At 37.0% G+C, this 22,159-nt stretch overlaps 2 protein-coding genes across 6 annotated transcripts in view; both read left to right on the plus strand.

The window, feature by feature from the left end:
* The window catches only part of asb2a.2 (ankyrin repeat and SOCS box containing 2a, tandem duplicate 2), a 12,047-nt gene extending 2,877 nt beyond the window's left edge, over positions 1-9,170 (plus strand). The window contains exons 4-10 of the mRNA XM_065255821.2: positions 63-232; positions 323-478; positions 3,541-3,786; positions 5,205-5,376; positions 5,461-6,031; positions 6,109-6,262; positions 6,341-9,170. Coding sequence (XP_065111893.2) covers positions 63-232; positions 323-478; positions 3,541-3,786; positions 5,205-5,376; positions 5,461-6,031; positions 6,109-6,262; positions 6,341-6,495 — 1,624 coding nt within the window. The 3' untranslated portion in view covers positions 6,496-9,170. The remainder of the gene's footprint in view (positions 1-62; positions 233-322; positions 479-3,540; positions 3,787-5,204; positions 5,377-5,460; positions 6,032-6,108; positions 6,263-6,340) is intronic.
* Positions 9,171-9,321: 151 nt separating this feature from the next.
* Positions 9,322-21,530, plus strand: asb2a.1 (ankyrin repeat and SOCS box containing 2a, tandem duplicate 1). Of its 5 annotated transcripts, none has more exons than XM_065255816.2 (11): positions 9,322-9,728; positions 11,319-11,595; positions 13,132-13,254; positions 14,800-14,969; positions 15,052-15,207; positions 15,312-15,557; positions 16,029-16,220; positions 16,361-16,411; positions 17,295-17,851; positions 18,945-19,098; positions 19,187-21,530. In XM_065255816.2, exons 2-11 carry the CDS (start codon positions 11,327-11,329, stop codon positions 19,327-19,329), a joined length of 2,061 nt encoding a protein of 686 aa, XP_065111888.2. In that variant the 5' UTR covers positions 9,322-9,728; positions 11,319-11,326; the 3' UTR covers positions 19,330-21,530. The 5 variants fall into 5 exon arrangements, with proteins under 5 accessions (XP_065111888.2, XP_065111890.2, XP_065111889.2 ...); XM_065255818.2 differs by having other exon boundaries at positions 16,029-16,200; positions 17,290-17,851; XM_065255817.2 differs by having other exon boundaries at positions 13,135-13,254.
* The last annotated feature ends 629 nt before the right edge of the window (positions 21,531-22,159 follow it).

The following is a 22,159-nucleotide window of genomic DNA, read 5'->3' on the forward strand; positions in this document are numbered from 1 at the left end:
TATGTAATGAATGAATGATAAACAAGATCTAAAAACTTGATTACATATTTGCTTACTTTCAGTGATTTAGACCCTTTTCTCTCAGCGATTTGGAAAGGTAATGCAAAGGCTTTAGAAGAGATGATTCCTTCAAGACTTCACATTCTCGATGAACCCAATAAGGAAGGGTCGATTCCACTTCATGAATGTGCATTCTATGGTCATGTTGAATGCCTTAAGATTTTACTTGAAGGTGAAAAATAAATCAATTCACTATTTGTTTGATGCTCAAGAATCAGTCCCAAATATCACATTGTTGCTCTGTTCTACATTAATTTTACAGCCAGGCCGGATACAATCAACAAACGAATGAATAAGAATCAGACAGCGCTTTATGTGGCTGTGAGTCGCAAACATTTTTCTTGTGTCGACTATCTCGTGAGACAAGGTGCCGATCCCAACATTGCAAATAGCCTGTGGGAGACACCACTGATGAAAGGTAAATATTTTGAGTTGTAAAGTTAGTGTTTCGCTGACAAGCTTAAAGCTGCAATCCATAGTTTGGGCCTCTCTATCGCCATCTCTGTTTAAACTATAAAATTGCAGTTACTTGCAGTGTAATTTTGTATTTGTGCGTTGTGCTTTGCCCTTCTACTATGAATTTGATGTTTGTGGTCACTGGATTAAAGCAGATCTGTCATTATACATCCACATGACAGTTAGAAGAAAATCCGAAACGTCATATATCTGGACACTTTACTTAGTGTGATCATAAGACTTACATGACACCTTTAAAGATTTTATGCACATTTATGACAACTGTCATTAAGTGTCATTTGTTCATTATGTCATTTTTAATGCAAATATGACATTGTTTGAATTGTCTTTCAAACTTGACATTAACCAATATATCATAACTTGTCATAGATCTGTCATAAACATGAAATAGCAGAATAATTATCAAACTTAAAGGAACAGTATGTAAGAAATGTATATCAATTAATCATAAAATAGCCCTGATATGTCACTAGACATTAAGAAATCATTTTCATTTCAAATACTTATATCACTCACAACAGTGGTCTGGCCAGGATATTGTCATTTAAAAAGTGGAGTTGCAGCCCTCAACTGATGTTTATGTTGTCATGTTGTGTATTGGCCACCAGTTGTGTGATTGCAGTACCAGTTTTAGCCACAAGTTTTGTGATCGCAGTACCAGTTTTGGCCACAATCCTACATACTGTTCCTTTAAGAAACTACCTAGCTTTATGGGTTAACATTACATTAAACTGTCACTTAAATGGCATTAAGTGTTAATACTATGTCAAATAAATTCAAATACCTTAACAGAATGAAACAGACACGTCAAAAGATTATGCTTAACTTTATGTATGTGCACAATACATAAAAAACTTGTTCTTCCTCACACAGAGGTTCTGAAATTTTCTGACATAGAAGAAAAATCGATCAAAAAATTTAATACATTTAATGTAACCTGTTTTTCCTAGCCTGGCTACCACCAGACCAGTCTCATAGAGAATGAGACGTGGTCTGGGAACTACATGCTCATTTTCTCATATTTGAGGCGTGGTTTACGAATGCCCAGAGTCGTTTATGTACGTAGCTTATAGCCAATCGTTTCAATTATACCGGATGACATATGTAGAGCGATATAAATTCAAGCGTCCACAACTTTTATCGGTACGTGTGCACACAGCTCAAAGCTATGCAACTAAACAGGTAGCTGTATATTCATATTGAAAAGCAACACAACTTAGTGGCACTAAGCAGGTTGGCCTAGCAGGTTGGTCATATAAACCTCCGTGGTTATCATGTCTTGCCATATACAAACATCCTTCTTGGATATGAAATTGTTTAACGCTAAAAGTTGCTCTTTTTTAAAATAAACTTGCGTTTAAAACTACTTGGACCACTATCTAAGGCTGCATTGAAAAGTAACTTTGCGTCTGCTGCCGTGTTGGATAAACAAAACTGCTTCAGTTTGTCGCATAGTCGTCGTCATCGTCTTGCTCCCCCCTCCCCGTTCTGTGATTGGTTCCAACTAGGTCCATGGTTTCCATGCTAGACTTGCAGCGTGAATAAATTTGCACGCAAGGCAGCATGGGGAAACACAGGCTATGTTTTTCCAGCAATATGGACCCAACCCTGCATGTCTTAACCCATAATTGCACTGTTTTCATTTAATTTTAGGTGAATCGGTCTTCAATAAAATATAATTTTATACATTTTAATTATTATATTAATTATTGTTATTATTATTATTATTAAATGACTGATTTTATTTGTTTAACACATAGGAAACATTATGAACTGAAGAAAATTCATCGCATTGGTATAAAACACTTAACACTTAATGACATTTAATTGGCAAATTATATTTGTATATTTGTCAAGAAAAATATCCATGATGCTGTTATAAAACTATATGACCGAGTATTAACACATTTTAATAACAAATTCAAATTGTATCACTGGAAAAAAGTGGTCAGTTATGTTGTCTTGGTAATCTCAAATTGTCATGACAAGTTATGATATATTGGTTAAAGTCAAGTTGTCATAACAAAGATATTTCTAACAATGTCATCTTTGCAGTAAAATTGACATAATTGAACAAATGACACTTAATGACAGTTGTCATAAACGTACATAAAATCTCCTTTACGTTCAAGGCACATGTCATTATGAGTCTTATGAACGTCCCTTCAAAGAAAGTGTTACCAAAATGTCATCTGAACAAGTAATATATTTTTAAGTCAATGTTTTGGCATAAATTTTTCAACATACTGTACATTCCTTTCCCTGAGGAAAAAGACATCTCTAACTCCAGTTTTTAATCCCATCAGATTATAGAAAAAGTCCTGCTGTAATAGAGGATTATGTATTTTTGTAGGCTAACCTGGACATTAGCAGGACACTGGTTCCCTTGCAAAAAAGCCCATTCATTTTTCCTATCGCAAAAAAATAAGTTCTCTTTTCAACAAAAGTTTTGTCCAACGAGTTAAGTGTTTACAGATGAACAAAACTTGTATGAATTTTGAAGTCAGAATTTTGCTTTTTATATTTCAAGTAAACACATTTACACTTCAAAATGAATACAATTTGTATTCATCTGTGAAGACTTTTTGGACAAAACATGTCATAAAGTTTTGTTAAGCACAGATCTTATTTTTTGCGTTAAAGTCTATGAGAAAAATGAATGGGCTTTTTAGCAAGGGAACCAGTGTCCCGCTAAATTCCTGAGATTGGCCTACAAATATATGTCATCCCTGCGGCATTCTATTAACTCTTTTTCAACTAGAGACTCATTACAGGTTGAGCCTTTAAGGACTTTTTCAAACTTTTTCCAGTGAAAACCCACCTGGCCACTCAAATTATAAATCATTATTATAAGGTTACCATTGTGAATTGTGGTAAGGTAAGAAAATATGCAGATTTTTTTCCACTTACTCAATAACTGATTTTTGTTTGTATTTAACTAAAACAAAATATTACGGATTGCAACTTTAATGTATCAATAACTGTGTAACTGATTTCTTATAGCATGTGAGAAAGGGAATGAAGCAATAGTGAGGGTTCTTTTGAAGTTTGGAGCCTCACCGAACAAAGCCTGTGTTCAAGGTGGAACTCCACTACATGAAGCAGTGGGGCACATAAACTTAGAGATTTGTAAGATGTTGCTACAAGCAGGGGCAAATCCAAAAGCCAAAAATATTTATGGCATTGATTCTGTGTTTACGGCTGCCCAGTGTGGTGCTGTCGATGTGCTTAACCTCCTACTTTTAAAAGGTAAGAATCACTGTTGTACATATCCAAAAATCACCACTTCATCAGCACAGTGTTATATATGAGGAGTAATAAGAACTATAATAAATAGCTTCCGGTAGCGGCCAATGCACATTATACATAGCATACGATGCGTGAGACTGGACTCTAGCGAGAACCGTGCATTATGAGTTGTTTTAAATACAGATATGGATAACTCAATACCCTCTTGTATTGATATCCTCCGCCATTTTCTTTAAAATCCCTTGGCGTTGGTTTGGTATCTGTACAGTCTGCAGTTCGCCTGCGCTGAAACTTTGGGTATGCGCATTGACCGCTAATGGAAGCTAGTTATAATAGTTATAAAGTTTTAAATAAGGATATTTTTTTTACAAAATCGCATCGATTAACCTCAGAATGCCTTTATTAAACCCCTGGAGCCATGTGGATCACGTTTGGAAAGGATGGATGCACTTTTTTGGGCTTCAAAGTCAGATGTTGTTCCCTGGTCCCCGTTTACTACTGTTATAAAGCTTGGAGGATCAAGGACATTTATTATATAACTCTAATTGTGTTCATCTGAAAAAAAGATAATCATGTACATCAAGGATGGCTTGAGGGTGAGTAAATCATGGGGTAATTTTCATTTTTCGCTGGAGTATCATTTTAATTAACAAATTTGACTGTCTTTAGCTGCAAAACCCTCTAAGCACATGCAAGCTTATTTGGTAAACACCTCTAATTCTGCAAAAAATTTCGTTGGACAAGACATGCAAAATCACTAAAGATAACAACTAAAAACATAGCAAATGATAAAAGTCAGAATGATTTGTACAAATTAAGAACTGAACCACACATTGGGGGAGTTGTGGTCCACTTGACTGCCACAAACGGGTTATATTCAGGAAGTACTCACAAGTTTAAATGTGATCCGTGGTCGTTTTGCATGTCGTCGTTCATCAAATTTATCTTTTGTGCACTTAGGGCCAAGTGCACAAAGCCGACGTGGCATTTAGCGGATTCTGACAACAAATCGACGTGACGTTTAGCGGATTCTGACAACAACACAGTATTACTGAACAGGATTACGCGGATTTGAAGCGAAGGTATTTCATAAATATGTTATACATGCCAAGAACATTCGGTTAATATCATTTTCCAATTTTAACGGAGGTTTAGCGGCTTTTGCATCTGAGCTCCTCATATATTGGTCTATAGTTTGTTCATATATTGTTGTATTGTGTACTGCATTATTATTTTGTCATCCATGAACATTATTTGTGAGTCCTGTTGGACTGATTCCTATCAACAGTGAGAGTGAAGACTACGACATCCATCATTCCAAGCCGTTTCACTGCTTCATCAAGCTACGCCGTTGTATTTAAGTGATCTTAAGTGGCAAAAATTACATATTGTGCCTGACATTAACTTTTGTTCTATAGATGAAAATGTCAATACCCAGGCGAATGATGGTGCCACTGCATTGTTTGAAGCTTCTAAGAATGGTCATACTGAAATCGTTCAGATCCTCTTGGCAAAAAATGCTGACGTTAACAAAGCCAACAAGAGTGGATTGCTTCCTATTCATGTCGCAGCAAAAAATGGTCATAACAAGTATGTACTATAATACCTATGGGATCTTCCTAAGCTTAAAATTTCCAATGATTGATTTGTATCTCAACTTCTCTTCTGCCCCAGAATTGTTGCCCTACTAATCCCTGAAACCAGTAGAGCCAAAATAGTATGGTGTGGCATTAGTCCCCTCCACTTTGCTGCCGAACGTAACAGAGATGATGTTTTAGAAACCTTAATTGAAGCTGGGTATGATGTCAACGCAACACTGTCAGATAGTTGGTCAAAGATGTATGAAGATCGCCGAAGAACTGCTCTGTACTCGGCTGTGGTGAACAGAAACCTAGAGGCAGCCAGCATGCTGTTAGAAGCAGGCGCTGACCCAAACCTGGACATCTTCAATCCTCTGCTAGTGGCAGCGAGGAAAGCATGCATAGAAATGGTGATGCTACTGATTAAGTATGGTGCAAATGTCAATGCCTTACTACCAACTCATCCCACGATGTTCCCGGCAGTGTTAGTTTTTTGCGTGAACTATTTGGCAATGATGAAGTACGTCCTGGACAATGGCTGTGATGCGCAGTCATGTTTCACCTGTCAGTATGGAAACAATCCTCATCCTCCAATAAAAACAAGACGAAACACAAGAGAAACATTATATTATTTATATGATGAGCCATCTGAGGAGTGTTTACAGGTAGAGGATTTTTAAAATCATTTTAAAATCCATTTTCCTATACTTAATTCATTAATTTTTATTTATTTTATTAACAGTTTTGTGAGATCCTTTCTGCCCCATTGGTCAGCTCCTGGGTGGGACCCATCATTGACATGTTGCTTGACTATGTGGGCCACGTTAAACTTTGCTCGAGAATAGCTGAACATTTAGACAGCAACAATGATTGGGCACTTATTAAAGAGAAAACTGGTAAGAATATTGTTTATTTGTTATCTGTTAGATGGTTTGATTATTGATGTAAATAGGTTTACATGTTCTCTATTTCAGTTTCTCCTTGCACCTTGATGCATCTGAGCCGACTGAAGATTCGGCAACAAATAGGAACCCACAGACTGAGGCGTATACCTGCTCTTCCTCTACCAAGGAGAATAATCAAGTTTTTGATCTATGAACGAGAATCATTTAAGGATACCATGTATTGAACGTTCACATTCTTAAAGCGATTGTTCACCCAAAAACGAAAATTCTGCCATTATTTACTCATCCTCATGTTGTACAAAACCTGTATAATGAGCTTTTTGTTCTGCTGAACACAAAGGAAGATATTTTGAGCAATGTTTACAACCAAACCGTTTTTGAGCACCACTGACTTCCATAGTATTTTACTTACTTACTATGCAATTCAATGGTGCTTTTGTTTCCTACTGGATTAATAATGTCTTCCTTTGTCTTCAGCAAAACAAATACATTTATACAGGTTTGGAACAACTTGAGGGCGAGCAAAAAATTAATTTTGATTTTTGGGTGAACTATCCCTTTAATGATTGCTTGAATATCATCAAGGTGTATAGAGTATAGAGTGGAGTTAATGTAAATTACAGTAGTCATCAATATCCAGCCTGCGGCCGTGTGATTCCAAAACGAGGCTGTGAGCGATAGACGTCCAGAGCGTGAGCTTTAAACTTATTATTTTCTACTGGGATGCTGGTCATTCAGCCATCAAAACACAGAAAATTCACACTGTTACACATTTCTGTAGAAATTACAGTATGACTGGCAGCTGTTTGACAGTAACTTACCATAGATTTAAGTTATTGACTGGCAACAGTTTCTTCAAAGTTAAATGAACTAACAAGTCTTTTTCTTTACAGCACATAAAACTAAAATAACAGCCTCATGCAAAGCATTCTGAAAACCAAAATCTGAAGGGAAAAAACGAAAAATGGTTGATGAGGATTTCTGGTTCCCAGAATGCTTTGTAAATAACATACACTGTAATTCAGTAGAAATTACAGTGTTACTTGCAGCTGGTTGCCAGTAACTTACCGTAAATTTAAATGTATGTTATTTACTGGCAACATTTTGTTCAAAGTTAAATGTACATTAAACATTTACAAGACTTTGTCTTTACAGAGTAAAACTATAAAATAACAGCCTCATGCAAAGCATTCTGGGAATCAGAAATCAACCTTTTTCAGTTTTTTGCTTCAAATTTTGTTTCCCAGAATGCTTTGCCTGATGCTGTTATGTTAGTTTTACTCTGTAAAGACAAAGACTTGTAAATGTTTAATGTCCATTTAACTTTGAACAAAACGTTGCCAGTAAATAACATACATTTTAATCTACGGTAAGTTACCGGCGACCAGCTGCAAGTAATCACTGTAATTTCTAAGAAATTTGTTTACAGTATACATTTAAATCTACAATAAGTTACTGGCAAACAGCTGCTTAACTACACCAAAGATTTTACACATTTCCACAGAATATAATGCATTGTTAAAATTAGAAGGGACATAAGATTAAAGCAATGTTATTAGCCTGTTGCCTAATCACTAATTTCTAATGTTGTAAGCATCCTTACTTTACTATAGTCCTATAACTAAGTACATATCTCCAATTGTACACAATACAAAAAAACGCAAGGCATGAATATGTTAAAAACTTTTCTCCGGGAATTTTTTATAAGCACATTGACTGGAATCAACAGAAGCAGGATTAATTTTTATCTAAATAACATTATACACACAACTTTGGGGGTTCATTTGGGATTTTACCACTAACAGTACTTGCACAATGAATTATCACATAAATAGCTTGTTATCAAGTCAATCACAGGTTATTAAGTCAATGTTCATGGCCTGAAAAAACTTAACAGAGAAAATACACGGGACACACTCTTATGATCCATACAAACTGGAGATTTATACTTAGTTGTCATAAAATATTGTATTGTTGCACTTAATGGTGTATTACAACATGAGAAATTAGCATTAGCCAATATGCTTATATCCAAAACAGATATTATGTAGCCTACACAACAGACTATTCTCATCTCAAATTAGGTCATATGTCCCTTGTAATTTTAACAATCCATGTTTTCTGAGGAAATTAGTAAAATAATGTATTTGATAGCTAAATGACCTGCATCCTGATACAAAACAATAGGTTTAAAGCACACGCTCTGGACGTCCACTCCTCACAGCCTCGCTTTGGAATCAACAATGGCTGCAGGCTGAATAAGATGTATAATGTACAGTAAATAGAGAATTGTTGTACAGCTTTGTGTATGAATCAGCTTTAAGCTCAGGTTTGTTAATATTCCTGTAAATTTTTCCTGTATATATTGTGCTTTTTTGATTCTTTTTGCAAAAGAAAACACTATCGTTCATGAGAACTTGAATCGTTGAGTTTTAAAGATCAAATTGCTAACCCATGTTTATAACTGCGGTAAGCCCTATAATTAGCCGGCCCTAATTTAAATGGTTTCACAAGACATATAAATATACACTGAAAATATAACCTTTGCCACCATGTTGTTGTTTTGTTTTGATGTGAACGTCTTTTATAAAACCATTAAATAGAAACAGAAAGAATTACTTTTAAAACAGCAAATGCAAGCGAAACAATTTAGGTCAGTCAAGTTTGATCACAGTGTCTTTACAAAATGTGTCTCCCATCTCCCACCTTAAAAACAACTCTGTTCATTACTTAATGTTTTTATTTTTTATTATTCATCATTTATTGTGAAATGACATTTGAAAACAAGTTTTTATACCTACCAAATCAGAAAACACTAAAGTTCATAACCTTCATTGTGCAACCACTTGAACTAAACATAACAGCTTTGACTATAAATAAAGAACCGGTATTCACACAATGTCTTGTTTGTCTCGTAGTCTTGGCACATCTGTAACCTGACACAACAAATACAGACTAACAATTTAACCCAATTACACAATAAAAGATTCAATTAGCAAAGCTACATGTAAAAAAAACCCAATGTAGAAAGGGAAGTCCAACTATTTACTGATAGCAGCATTTTAAAATGGGTTTGCTTAATACTTGTTTATAATATTCGATATTTAAAGTCTACAGTATTTCTACCATTATATATTCGTAAGGACTGTTAGTCATGACATTACTGCTCTGTTCCCCAGATCTTTTCCCTAACCTATGTCTGCTACTTCAAGAGCAACCACGCTAAGAGGTTAAAATACTTGGCACCCTGCATATCACGTGTATGGTCCAGAAACAAACTCTAGCATTCGGGTGTGGGGTGACAGTTAAAGGCCTCTCCTTCCAGGCTGCTAAAAAAGCTCTCAGTGCAGGCAGGTGTCAAGTGTACAACACAAGACATTTAAGAGATACAACTTTTAACTTTATTTGATTGGAAACATTACAAAATTCAGAAACAAAGAAAAACATTGTGAAGAGGGTAAGTACCAAGTTTTTGTTTTGGTTGGTGTTATAGTAGAAGTGATCTATATAAGGATATAAAGTGTACAGCAAAATACATCCGTGGGACTGTATACTGCGTGCATGTTAAGTAATATGTCTGTATACTAAAACATAGACATTACGCATTAATGGATATATAACTGTGAGGCGCTAGTAGTTGAACTATGGAGATATGCAGCCAAATAAAACACAAATCAAATTTGTTTACATGCATCTTGTAAGCCACAACAAAATGTTTAAATGCAAGAAATATGATTTTAGAAATATTTTTATATAATTATTAAAAGCGTGTGACATAATATGCTGTTGTAGTGTAACTTAACAAAGTAAGTTGAACAATTTCAACTTGTTCTGTATGTATGTCAACTTATCACAAGTCAAAACTTAAAATAGTAGGTGGAATTGACTTGCATAACCAAGTTGTTTTAGCTTCATGCTGCATTACTTTCTTACAGTGTAGGCCTATATTAAACGATACACTGCGAAAGTTATTTTTTATTAAACATGAAGCAAAATACATTAAACAAAAATTGACAAAGGAAGACAAATTTTTTTTTATTAAATATATTTTTTAATGATGTTTAGATTTACTTGCTGTAAAACAAAGTATCCTATTAAAGTAGAATCTTGAAGTGTACACTTAAAAATACTTATCGGCAGCGTTGGGTCAAATAAGGACAAATTCACCCTTTTGGCTGTAATTTAAGCCAGGGGTGGGCATTCCTGGTCCTGGAGGGCCACCGTCCTACAAAGTTTAGCTCCAACCCTAATCAAACACACCCGAATGTCATTTCCAAGTCATAGGCCATGTCCCAAATGGCACACTTCATTTGGACTTTCGGGTCTCGTGGACTTAAATTGTCCGTTCTCGGTTAGTCTACGAGTCTGTAGGGTGTCCCATCTGTCATTTTTACGCTTTGAAGTGTGCTCATCAGCGCCTCCTTCCCCCTTGATGCGGTCTTCAGCGAAGCCCGCACTGCAGCAAGCTTCGCGCACTTTACCAACCCAGAAGTCCTTACGAAAAGGCAATCAGACCAATCAGACAACGTAAGGGAGGAGTTCACACTGACGGGCAACTTCTTTACCTATTTCCGGTGTGATGCTCGAGTCTGTCCCAAAAATACGACTCCGGTGCACTCACGTGGACTCGCATGCACTCACGTGGACTTGCTAAAGTCTGGACTACGTGATGTCATCAAGTGTGGACTCTGAGGAGGACCACAAGTCCGGAGCGTGCCATTTGGGACTGGGCCATACTGAAGCCTTTGATTGGGATTTTCAGGTGTTTTTGATTAGGGTTAGAGCTAAACTTTGCAGGACAGTGTCCCTCCAAAACCAGGAATGCCCACCCCTGATTTAAGCTATGCTGGATTGTTTGAACCAGTTTGGGGTTTAATAAAACATTAACTCAATGCTGTTGTTTCAACCAATAATTAGGATAAATATGGATATTTTCATAATTTAAACCAACAGTTGGGTTTGTCCATATTATACCCAACCGTGGCTTGGAACAACCCAATTGTAAAGCTGCAACAGAATTTACAATGAATTGATTTGATTCTTTCAGCATCAATCATGGCAGCAGCCAGTGTGTCCATTTCAGGCTCCACTGGCACCACCATGGAGTTTGCCGATTACAGTCTCTATAGTAACCTGTCTGATGATGAGCTCTTACAGCTGGCAATTGAACGCAGCCTCAGTGATGCTCATAGCTCCGGGTCAGGGACTGAAAGCACAAAGACCACTACTGCTCAAAACAGACCTGCATCATCACGCCCAGTTCCCCCTTCAAGACCTGCCCAGCAACAGCCTGAACCACCTGCATGTCCGGCCAATCCACCTAGGTACAATGTTTGATGTGCTTCATTCAATTACAAATGAGGTGCAATTACAAAATATTAAAATTAAAATCAAATAAAATACTATTGTTTATTCCAGCAACAACTGTTGGTCTATAACAGTGGTCACCAACCCTGTTCCTGGAGATCTACTTTCCTGCAGAGTTCACCTCCAAGCCTAATCAAACACACCTGAACCTGCCAATCATGCTTTTCATGGCTACCCAAAAATTGGAGGCAGGTGTGCTGAAGCACGGTTGGATATGAAGTAGGCAGGAGGGTAGATCTCCAGGAACAGTGTTGGTGACCAGTGGTCTAGAATTATGAGGAAAGTGCTTTACTATTTGTAAACAAGAGGATCATAACATGTTTTTAAATGTTTTGCCATTCGAATTTTCTAGTCATGCTTTGTAAATGCAATTCATAGCGAAGGTCACAATATCACTTACAGATGCCTTCCCGTCTGATGGCTGCTACAGCTGCTTTACACCTGTCTCTCTTCACACGATTGCAACAGCCCACATCACACATGCCATAATGGTTAAAAATAGAGATGCTATCCTTTGCTGTGCCCTATGATGCACTTTTCCCCTTTAATCTGACATTAGATATGTCTCTTCTTTCCTGTGATGTTAATGCACCCATTATTTAAAGATTTTATTTTAGTTTAATTTGAAAGTTAAATATGTAAGTTAATTCAAGTCAATTTAGTTTTATTTCTGTGATTTTTCTATAACTGTGTGCATTGTTTGAAGGCAACTTTATAAAAAAAATTGTAAAAAAAATTACTTTAAAGCTTGTTTAATGTTTATTTAAAAACATCAGTTTAACAATAGGTTGTGTCCGTTAAATTTTTTGGTGGAACAGTGAGTGCGTTTACATGCACAGAATAAGCGGATAACTATCAAAAATCTGCTTATTACAGAAAACTGTTTTCATGCGTTTACATGCAAATCAATAAACCGGCTATGCAGACAAATGCGTTTACATGGGACTTGAAGACTTATCAGTTTTCTCGCAGGCAGTGACGTCACCACCTATAGTACACAATAGTCGTTCAAAAAGTCAACGGCATATCTGTTTTAAGCTGTACTGTTGAATCTCTTCTCGTGTGTGCAGAACCTGTAAATGTAACATGAGCTTCTATTTTAACAGTTTCTCTGCCAACTGTTGAGCGGAGACTTTTATGCGTTACTTTGCGCTTACTTCCGCGTGTGACGTTTATCTTTCATACGCGGAGACATGCGCACATGGACAAAACCGTGAGAAAGCCGGTTAAGGTGTTCACATGCCACGCGAAATCGGCGTAATGAGCAAAAAACTACCTGTGCCGATCGGTTTTTGCTTACGCCGTTTATGAGCTTTCCCCGATAAAAAAAAACCGTTTTACGCGTTTACATGACCCCCACGTGTTATCAGTTTATTAAGCATAATCGGCGTAAGACTGTGCATGTAAACGCACTCAGAGACTTTATTAATGGTGCAAACCTCTATGAGCACCACTAAAGTGACTCTAACCTAAACAGCTCTTTTTTTCTTCAGAAGAGAACAAACAAACCCAGATACCGTGTTGTCGATCAGCCACTTTACCACCGGTTACGGCAAGCGGATGGTGGCCTACCGAAGATACGACGGCTCCATTCAGGTCATTCCTGAGCTCGAAGAGTTAGTAATTCCCCAATTTACTATACATAAAAGTATTTTTTTATGATTTACTTTCCTGCTGAAAAGACAAGCATGATTTTCTAGTTTATTTATAGTGAATTTCTAGTTCATGGTAGACGGCACACACTTTTATCAAGGCGCTAAATGGTTTCTTCACAGCAACAATTTTGGTTCCTGAAAGAACCTTAAAAGGTTCTTAAAACACCCATGTCTGTAGACAGTTTTCCAATACAAAGTATATTTTGTGCACCCAAAACTTTCGGTGAAAATTAGGGGTGCACCGATATACACGTTGCCGACAACTATAAAGAATCGCATAGACAATATTATTCACAGCTATTTCATGTACTATGACTTTTGATCAGTAATTCCTTATCGATCTGAAATCACTGTTAGTTTGAGTCGTTTATAATATGTATTTGAAAAAGCAACACTTGTCAAACATAATCGTTATACAGATTCTTTATTATCATGAAAATACCTGAAAAGGTTTGAAGAACAGCAATATAAATATATCCTTAAGCCATTTCCTGGAGCTGCGTGTCATATGCCCTGTCCCGAATGGCACACTACGGACTTGTGGTCCTCCTCAGAGTCCACACTTTGATGACATCATGTGCAGACCCAACATGCGAGTGCAAGAGGGTGCACCGAAGTTGTATTTTGGGACAGACTCGAGTGTCACGCCGGAAACAGGAAGAGAAGTTGCCAATCAGTGTGAACTCCTCCCTTCTGTCGTCTGATTGGTCAGATTTCTCTTTCACAAAGACTTCTTGGTTGGAAGAGTCCGCGAAGCCTGCTGCGCCGAAGACCGCATCAAGGGTTCAAAGGGGGCACTGATGAGCGCACTTCGGAGCGTAAAAATGACAGATGGGACACCCTACGGACTCATGGACTAAGCGAGCATGTGCAATTTAAGGCCACGAGACAGAAAGTCCACAAGAAGTGTGCCATTTGGGACAGGGCCATAGCTGCGTGTGTGGTTCTTCATCGGGCATATTGAGTTCCTGCACGAGAGCGCCTTCTGGCTTTTGGATGTAGTGGCATTTCACTGTAATTCATTGAGAAGCATAGCAAGCTTCATTGGCTGATATATCAGTGCACCCCTGGTGGAAATTGACAAAATATGTACCCTAGCACCTTTTCAAAAAGTGCATCTTTTTACCTGAAGAGTTCATAATAGTGCCTCAGATGTACATATTTGTATTAAATGTATACATATCTACACCGAATGGTACCTAAAAGGACATTTGAACAGGTACTGCCCAGTGACAGCTGGGGTACATATTTTGACCATTTTTCTAACAGTGTACAGAACTTTATAGGAACCTTATTTTGTGCAGCTGTTTAAAATGTTGATCACCCATGGTGTTTCTTATAAACCTGGTTGACCAAAGAAGTCTTGCTGGTTAAGCTACAGTAGTTACCAGTATCCAATGCTAGGCACCAAGCTAAAAATCATGCTCACCAGTGCTGCTGGTCTTTTCGACAAGTGTACCATACCATCTTAAGTGATGTATTATAATTAAATGGTTTCTTCTGTAGAGAGACAGATCCTATTTCAAAGGCCATTGTGGAAGGTGATGTTGGAACAGTAAGGCTATTGGTTAAGACATCTGGGTGCAACCTTCTAACACCAAACAAACACGGATGGATTCCTCTGCATGATGCCGCATATTATGGACAAAGAGAATGTATAAAAATTCTCCTGAAAGGTAGCGTGCTATTCCCATTCATTTAAGGCTTAGCATTTTAGTGCAGCTTTAACCAATTGCTTTTACTTTATGATCCTCACAGCTCAACCTGGGATGGTTAACCAGCGCACTCTAAAGGATCAGACTGCTTTGATGTTAGCTGTGTCCAGGGATCATCTTGCATGTGCGGAGTATCTTCTCGAGAAAGGAGCTGATCCAGATATTGTCAACAATGACAGGGAGACTCCACTGTACAAAGGTAATATTGTATTATCATTCACATAAATTGTCTGTCATTTAGGCATTTAGAAGACGCTTTTTTCAAAGAGATTCGCCTTAAGTATAATCTTCTGAAATCGGCAGCTTGTGAAAGGGAGAACCCAGCAATGGTTGCCATGCTACTGAATTACAATGCGTCAGTGAATAAGAGTTGCATTCAAGGCTGGACGGCTCTTCATGAGGCTGTGTGCAGGAACAATGTGGAAATCTGCGAGATGCTCGTGAAAGCTGGAGCCAAGGTCAGCAAACCCAACATGTACGGAATTACTCCCATCTTTGTGGCAGCACAAAGTGGAAAAGTGGATACACTTCGGTTCCTTCTAAAAAATGGTAATTGTTCATTTTCATAGCATTTGGTCAACATGATCTCACAAAGTTCCATGGCATTGTCACGGATCTCCGAATTCTTCCATGGCCTTACCTTGGACTTTCTTTTCCGTGTCATTGTCACGGATTGGTTACTCATTTATTCTTTTATATTTTCTAAATTTTAAAACCATTGTCGCCTGGCGTTAGGATTAAAGTTGGGTTTGGGAAAGGATGTAATTTTATGTAAATCTAACATTTAACCGAAGCGACAATGGTAAGAAAATAGGACAAAACACTTGAGTAACCAATTTGTGACAATTACACGAAAAAGTCTGTGGTACGGCCAAAGAAAAATTCGGAGATCCGTGACTATACCACGGACATTCATGAGATCAGTTTGCATTTTGTCATCTTTGACATTTGATTTGACATTTTCCAAACTATCCAAATATCTACTGGCTCCTTCTAAAAAAACTTTCATGGGTTTATCAGGTGCCGATATCAACAGTCAGGCGTCAGATGGAGCCACGGCACTCTACGAAGCTTGTAAGAATGGTCATGAGGAGATCGTTGAGTTTCTTCTATCTCAAAACGCAGATGCTAACAAGCCTGGCAAAACAGGACTGCTGCCAATTCATATTGCTGCCCAGCGTGGCAGTGACGGGTATGCAAATTTCTTAATGTGTAAGTACAGTACAGTAGATATGCTTTGGGAGAAAGGTTCCCAGGTCAAAGTTCATCTAAACAACTTTGTTCACAGAGGCCATTGTTTTTTTGATAGTTTAGGATTAATACATCTCTTGTGATCTTGCAATTATTTTCAGCAAAGACCTCCTCACTTACGGGTGTACCCGCAAACATGTCAGTGCAACTACGTAAGTCTCAATGCCAGCTTTAAACTTGTGCTTTGGCAAGAATGTGCTGTAACCTTAACTCAAGCTTGACTGCAGTTAAAAAGTCTAAAAAGAAGCAAATAACAGTTTGATTTATTTAAGATATATATAATTTATTTGTTTTGACATACCCATTCAATTCAAAATATGTGTTCGTTGGGTCATGTGAACCTATGTGCATCATGCGTCGAAAGGGTTTATGATAAAATAGACGCTCATGTTCACAAAATATTCGCAGCACGCTAACTTAATAATAAACTCTGATTACACAGGAGATTATGCAAGTTTAAAGCCTTCAAAGCGTCTGCAGTAGGCACCTTTTTTGACATAACGTCTGATGCGCATAGGTTTACATGACGGACCAAACACATATTTTGACATGACAAGCCACACACATGACGGGCTAAATACATGTTATGATGAGTTTCGCATCGTGCATCCTTGAAAAATAACATGGACATATGTCATGCAAGCGTTATGTTTATGCAGTGTACTGTGTATAGGTTTAGTTTTACCTGCCTAACAATAAATCTATCCATCCCACACTTAAATAGTGAATAGTTTTAAAAGGCTTTTCAAAAAATCTTATTTAATTATATACCAGCATTGTAGATTGCATGTGACATTTTCTTACAAAATCATTTAATGTGATCTACTCTCTAAAAAATGTTGGGTTATTTTTAACCCGATGTTGGGTCAAAAAGGGACAAACCCAGATATTGGACTTACAGTAATTAAATGTTCATATTTGACCCAACATTGGGTTGAAAATAACCCAGCATTTTCAGGGAATCTAACACAATAGATTACCAAATTTTCACAAAGCATTCAAATATCACTCACAAACCTCTCATTTTCAGTATAGTATCTATGCTGATCCCAGCCACGAGTAAAGCCAGAGTAAGAAGATCTGGCATCAGCCCCCTCCATTTAGCAGCGGAGCGTAACAGAGACGATGTTCTCGAACTGCTGATCGATGCCGGATTTGACGTCAACGCCATGCTGTCCGAGGATCGCGTGAAAATGTATGAGGATCGTCGCAGCACCGCTCTTTATTTCGCCGTCATCAACAACAACATCGATGCCACCACTATGCTTCTGGAGGCTGGTGCCAATCCAAACCTGGACACATTCAACCCTCTCTTGGTAGCCTTGAGACAGGGCTGCGTACAGACGGTTATTCTGCTGGTGGAACACGGTGCTAATGTGAATGCTTACATACCCACCCATCCGACAACGTTTCCAGCCACTGTTATGTTCTGCATGAAGTACCTGACTTTACTGAAGTATCTGATGGATCACGGCTGTGACGCTGTGTCGTGTTTTAATTGTGTATATGGCAACAATCCTCATCCGCCGATAAAGACAAGACGTGACCGGGTGGATGACTATGATGAAGATAGGCAGCCGACCTGTGTTCAGGTGGGTGGTGTGAAACATACATAAACAAATGACTTTTGTGGCCCAAACCTCACTTCCTGTAGACTTCTGCATAGAATCAATAACAACAGAGTCCCTGTAGATTATTTCTAATTAAAAGCAAAACAAGCTTAGTTTAAATCATAGCTAAAGTGTGTCAACCATTACATTGAGCTAACGTTAATGTGAAAAATGTATGTATACAATGTTAACTACACATCCTTGAATTCTTGCTTGGCTACCAAATCCGCACAGCTGTGTATTTTGGAAACAAAACGTTTACATTTTTTTAAAGGTATTGTTCCAGAGGTCAGTTTAGTCACTAGCCAGACCAATGAACAAGCACAGACCGGAAGTTATTCATTGCAATGCGAATGCGTCCAATGAAACCATCTATTCATGAATATCAGTCATGTGACCTTTTACGTCATTCCAGTTGCCTGCCGCCATTTTGAGTACCTACAGATTACCAGTAGGCTACTGACAAGCATTGGCTAGCTTGCTACGATTTAAGTATTTCTTATCTTTACTGTCTATGATTCTTACGGATACGGGAAATGGCTACGAAAGACAACATTTCGCACCTCGACTGTCATGAAAAGAAACGCTACTTAAAAAAAAAAATCTTGGTTAGCTACCGAACTACCACTATTTTTACAACACTAAGAAGGCTCGACACAACATGAAACTTTGCTTGAAGTATCACCTGGATCTCTACACATGAACAGATTCGATACAGGAGATCGATACATCTTGACTGGCAAGATGGCGGCAAGCGGACACCAATACAATCAAAGTCAGTTGTTCAAAACCTTCTTTTTAGTAAACTCTGTGTACACAAGCAATGTTCTCAATGCTCGAGTTCAAGTGTAGAGACACAGGTGATACTTCGAGCAAAGTATCATGTTGTGTCAAGCCTTCTTAGTGTTGTAAAAATTGCGATTTGATGCTCACAACATATTGAAGGCATAGCTTCTAGTTCTTTTGCGACCACTTCAGGTACTCAAAATGGCGGAAGACAAGTTTGAGATGTGAGGGACGTCAGCTGATATTCATGAATAAAACCAAATTATATTTTTCCCATTTCCATTGTTAGTTCTGTGAGGTGATCTCCGCTGATAACTACTCCCGATGGGCTGGGCCGGTCATAGACGTGCTTCTTGACTACGTTGGACACGTGAACCTATGTGCAAGGCTCAGGGAGCATCTGGACAGTTACCCTGACTGGAACTGCATCAGAGAGAAAGCTAGTATGTGTACCCAAACATCTCACCGTACCTGCTGCTTTATGTATTGACTTCAGTAAAGTGTTTACTGATTTGCTGCTTCTGATTGCAGTGCCTCCACGACCTCTACTGCAGCTCTGCAGGCTGAAAATCCGCCAACTGCTTGGGATTAAGAGACTGAAGAAAATCCACAAGCTTCCAGTTGCTCCAAGGCTAATAAAATTCCTGAATCATCAAGAACGAGAGCAGGATTAGAAAAATGTAAGAAAACCATTTAGTTTGCTAAATGTATGGTTCAAATGGCACAAATATAAGTAAAATTGGTAACACAATGGATAAAAATGGGTAAACACTTTACAATAATGTTCTATTTTGTTAAAGGTCACATAACACACACACACAGTTTCTGCCAATCTCACGTTAATCTTGCACTGTAAAAACTACTTATAAAAAATACTGCCTTAACATTTTTTGTTAAATCAACTCAGATTTACAAGTCATGTCAACAGAGATGAGTTGTCACTACTTATAAAATATAGTTTAAAAAAGTCAACTTTATTTTAGAAGTTATAACAACTCATCTCTAGTCAAGATAAAGTTGAAATGACTTGATTCAACAAAAACTGAGTTGATTCAACAAAAAATTTTAGAGCAGCAAAGTATTTTTTACAATGTGGGTACCTATAGAGTAGTATTGCATCCTTAAAGGTCACATTCTTTCTGTGTTTTTGAAGCTTTGATTGTGTTTACAGTGTGCAATATAACGTGTGTTCATGTTTCACGTGTAAAAAAACTATATTTTTCAAACAATTTAGTTATCTGTATAGCGCTGTTTTCACTGTCCTAAAAACGGGCTGATGTTTTCATTGTTCTATGAAGTCCCTCCTTCCGAAATACGTAACGAGTTCTGATTGTTTAGTTTGTTTAGTGTGTTGTGATTCGATAGCAGCTTAGCTTGCCGTTAGCTTACCTGGCGACTGACGTATTCCTGTGGGCGGAGTTTAGTCAAAAAAACGTTCTAGTGACCTCATTAAAGCAGGAGGTAGAGGGCTGTAGTCCAAACCGGCCGATCGCTGTAGGCTTTGAAAGGCGAATTCTGTTAAAGAAAATTTATCGCCCGGCAGTGAACTTTGAGCTTGATCATTTTAAAGGTATTACTTATATGCTATTATAGCCATTTTAAATAGTACACTGTAAAAAATACTTTGCTGCCTTAAATTTTTTTGTTGAATCAACTCAGATTTACAAGTCATTTCAACTTGACTAGAGATGCGTTGTTATAACTACAGGTGAGTTGTTATAACTTATAAAATTAAGTTGACTTTTCTCAACTATATTTTATAAGTTGCGACAACTCATCTCTGTTGACATGACTTGTAAATCTGAGTTGATTTAACAATAAATGTTAAGAGAGCAAAGTTTTTTTACAGTGTAACTGGCATGCAACATACACAATACATCATTGCATTATCCCTGGATAACTTTTAATGAACTATACTTTCGTGTTGTTTACATTATATGCTCTTATGCACTGATTGCCAACAAAACACAAACATTTAATGCAGTTTTACTGTACCCAAGATTGTGCCCATACAAGAACTTTCTCTGTAACTCTGCAAATTGTGATGTAACGCAACAGATTCAGTAGTCGAAAAAAAACTTTTCAGAAACTTGTACGAACCCTGACGAAGAGTATTCGGCAAAGAAATACTTGTTCATACGTCTGTTTTTTTTTTGCTAGCTGAGAATATAACTGTGTAAATAAGTCAGAATTTTAACATTAGTAATGTGTTGGGAAACATTAGCTAGTTACAGCATTTATTAATGTTATTTAATACCAGCACAATTATGTTAGTTCATTGTGCATTAAATAATGTTAACATTTACAACATTTGATTTTAAAAATGTATTAATAAATGGAGAAATTAACATGAACTATACGTGTACCCATAATAAATGCTGTAGACATATTGTTCATTGTCAGTTCATGTTAACCAATAATCTGAATTTGGGTAACAGATGATAATATTTAGTGGGTACATGGTACTTTAATATAGTATTTTTCTGTATGTATGCCTATTTAAAAAAAAAATGTTTTTTAAGTGGTGACATTTATTTAATGACCTTCATGTGCATTCATTTTAAAAACTAGTTTTAACTTTTGTAATTTAGTAAAATGTATTTTTTTTTTTGTAATAGATATGACTAAATAGGTGTTTGTACAGTTTTGTTTGATCAGATTTCATTTTGCTTAATTAATTATTTAATATTTGCAACAATAGCCAACACTTAGCAAATACATCAAATTATTGAACTGTAAAATGTTATCTGTGTGTAATATTTAATTAGCACTTAAAGTTGTCAGGCCTTTATCTAAAACAAACACAGTCTTCATGTTATATTTCCCACCAATAAGACTTGTACATCTACTAATAAAGTGTTAACTACTACTGTAAGTACTTGAGTTTCATTAATAAATCCTTAAGTAAATATATGGGTTTGGATTTGTCACAAGAACAGATTATCACTCATTTATCAGTCGTTTGTGTCAATAATTAACTTTTTTTATTGGTTATAGTTTATGGTCCTCATTGTTTACTTTAAGTAATTCTGCATCTACATGTGAATAAGATTATTTACACTAAATATAAAATCTATTATATTTAATTCATCCAAACCTTCTGTATACTGCTTTTTCATAATAATATGAAAAAAATTAACGCAATCATTCTGAATCTTTTGAAGCATTATACACCCCAAATTAAATTAAGATTGCAAGTTGGGTATCCACAATGTATAAAATTGCATAAAAACAGCAAGTTTCCACCAGCCAAAGTTTTCAGAGAATTATTCCCCTTAGTAGACCATTTCCTAAGATGTGGTCTTAATTATCACATGCAACGCTGGCATACTTTAATGCTTTCAAGATAACTAATTTTAAGAAGTTTAATGGACGTTTAAACACTGGCAACAATCCATTTACAACTGTATGAAAGGAAGTTTGCTTATCCAACTATTCAAACTCAAAACTTAAATTGACACTCCACTTTTTGAAAATATACTAACTTTCCAGCTCCCCTAGAGT

Source organism: Paramisgurnus dabryanus, chromosome 12 (genome assembly GCF_030506205.2).
Source record: "Paramisgurnus dabryanus chromosome 12, PD_genome_1.1, whole genome shotgun sequence".
Classification (NCBI taxonomy): domain Eukaryota; kingdom Metazoa; phylum Chordata; class Actinopteri; order Cypriniformes; family Cobitidae; genus Paramisgurnus; species Paramisgurnus dabryanus.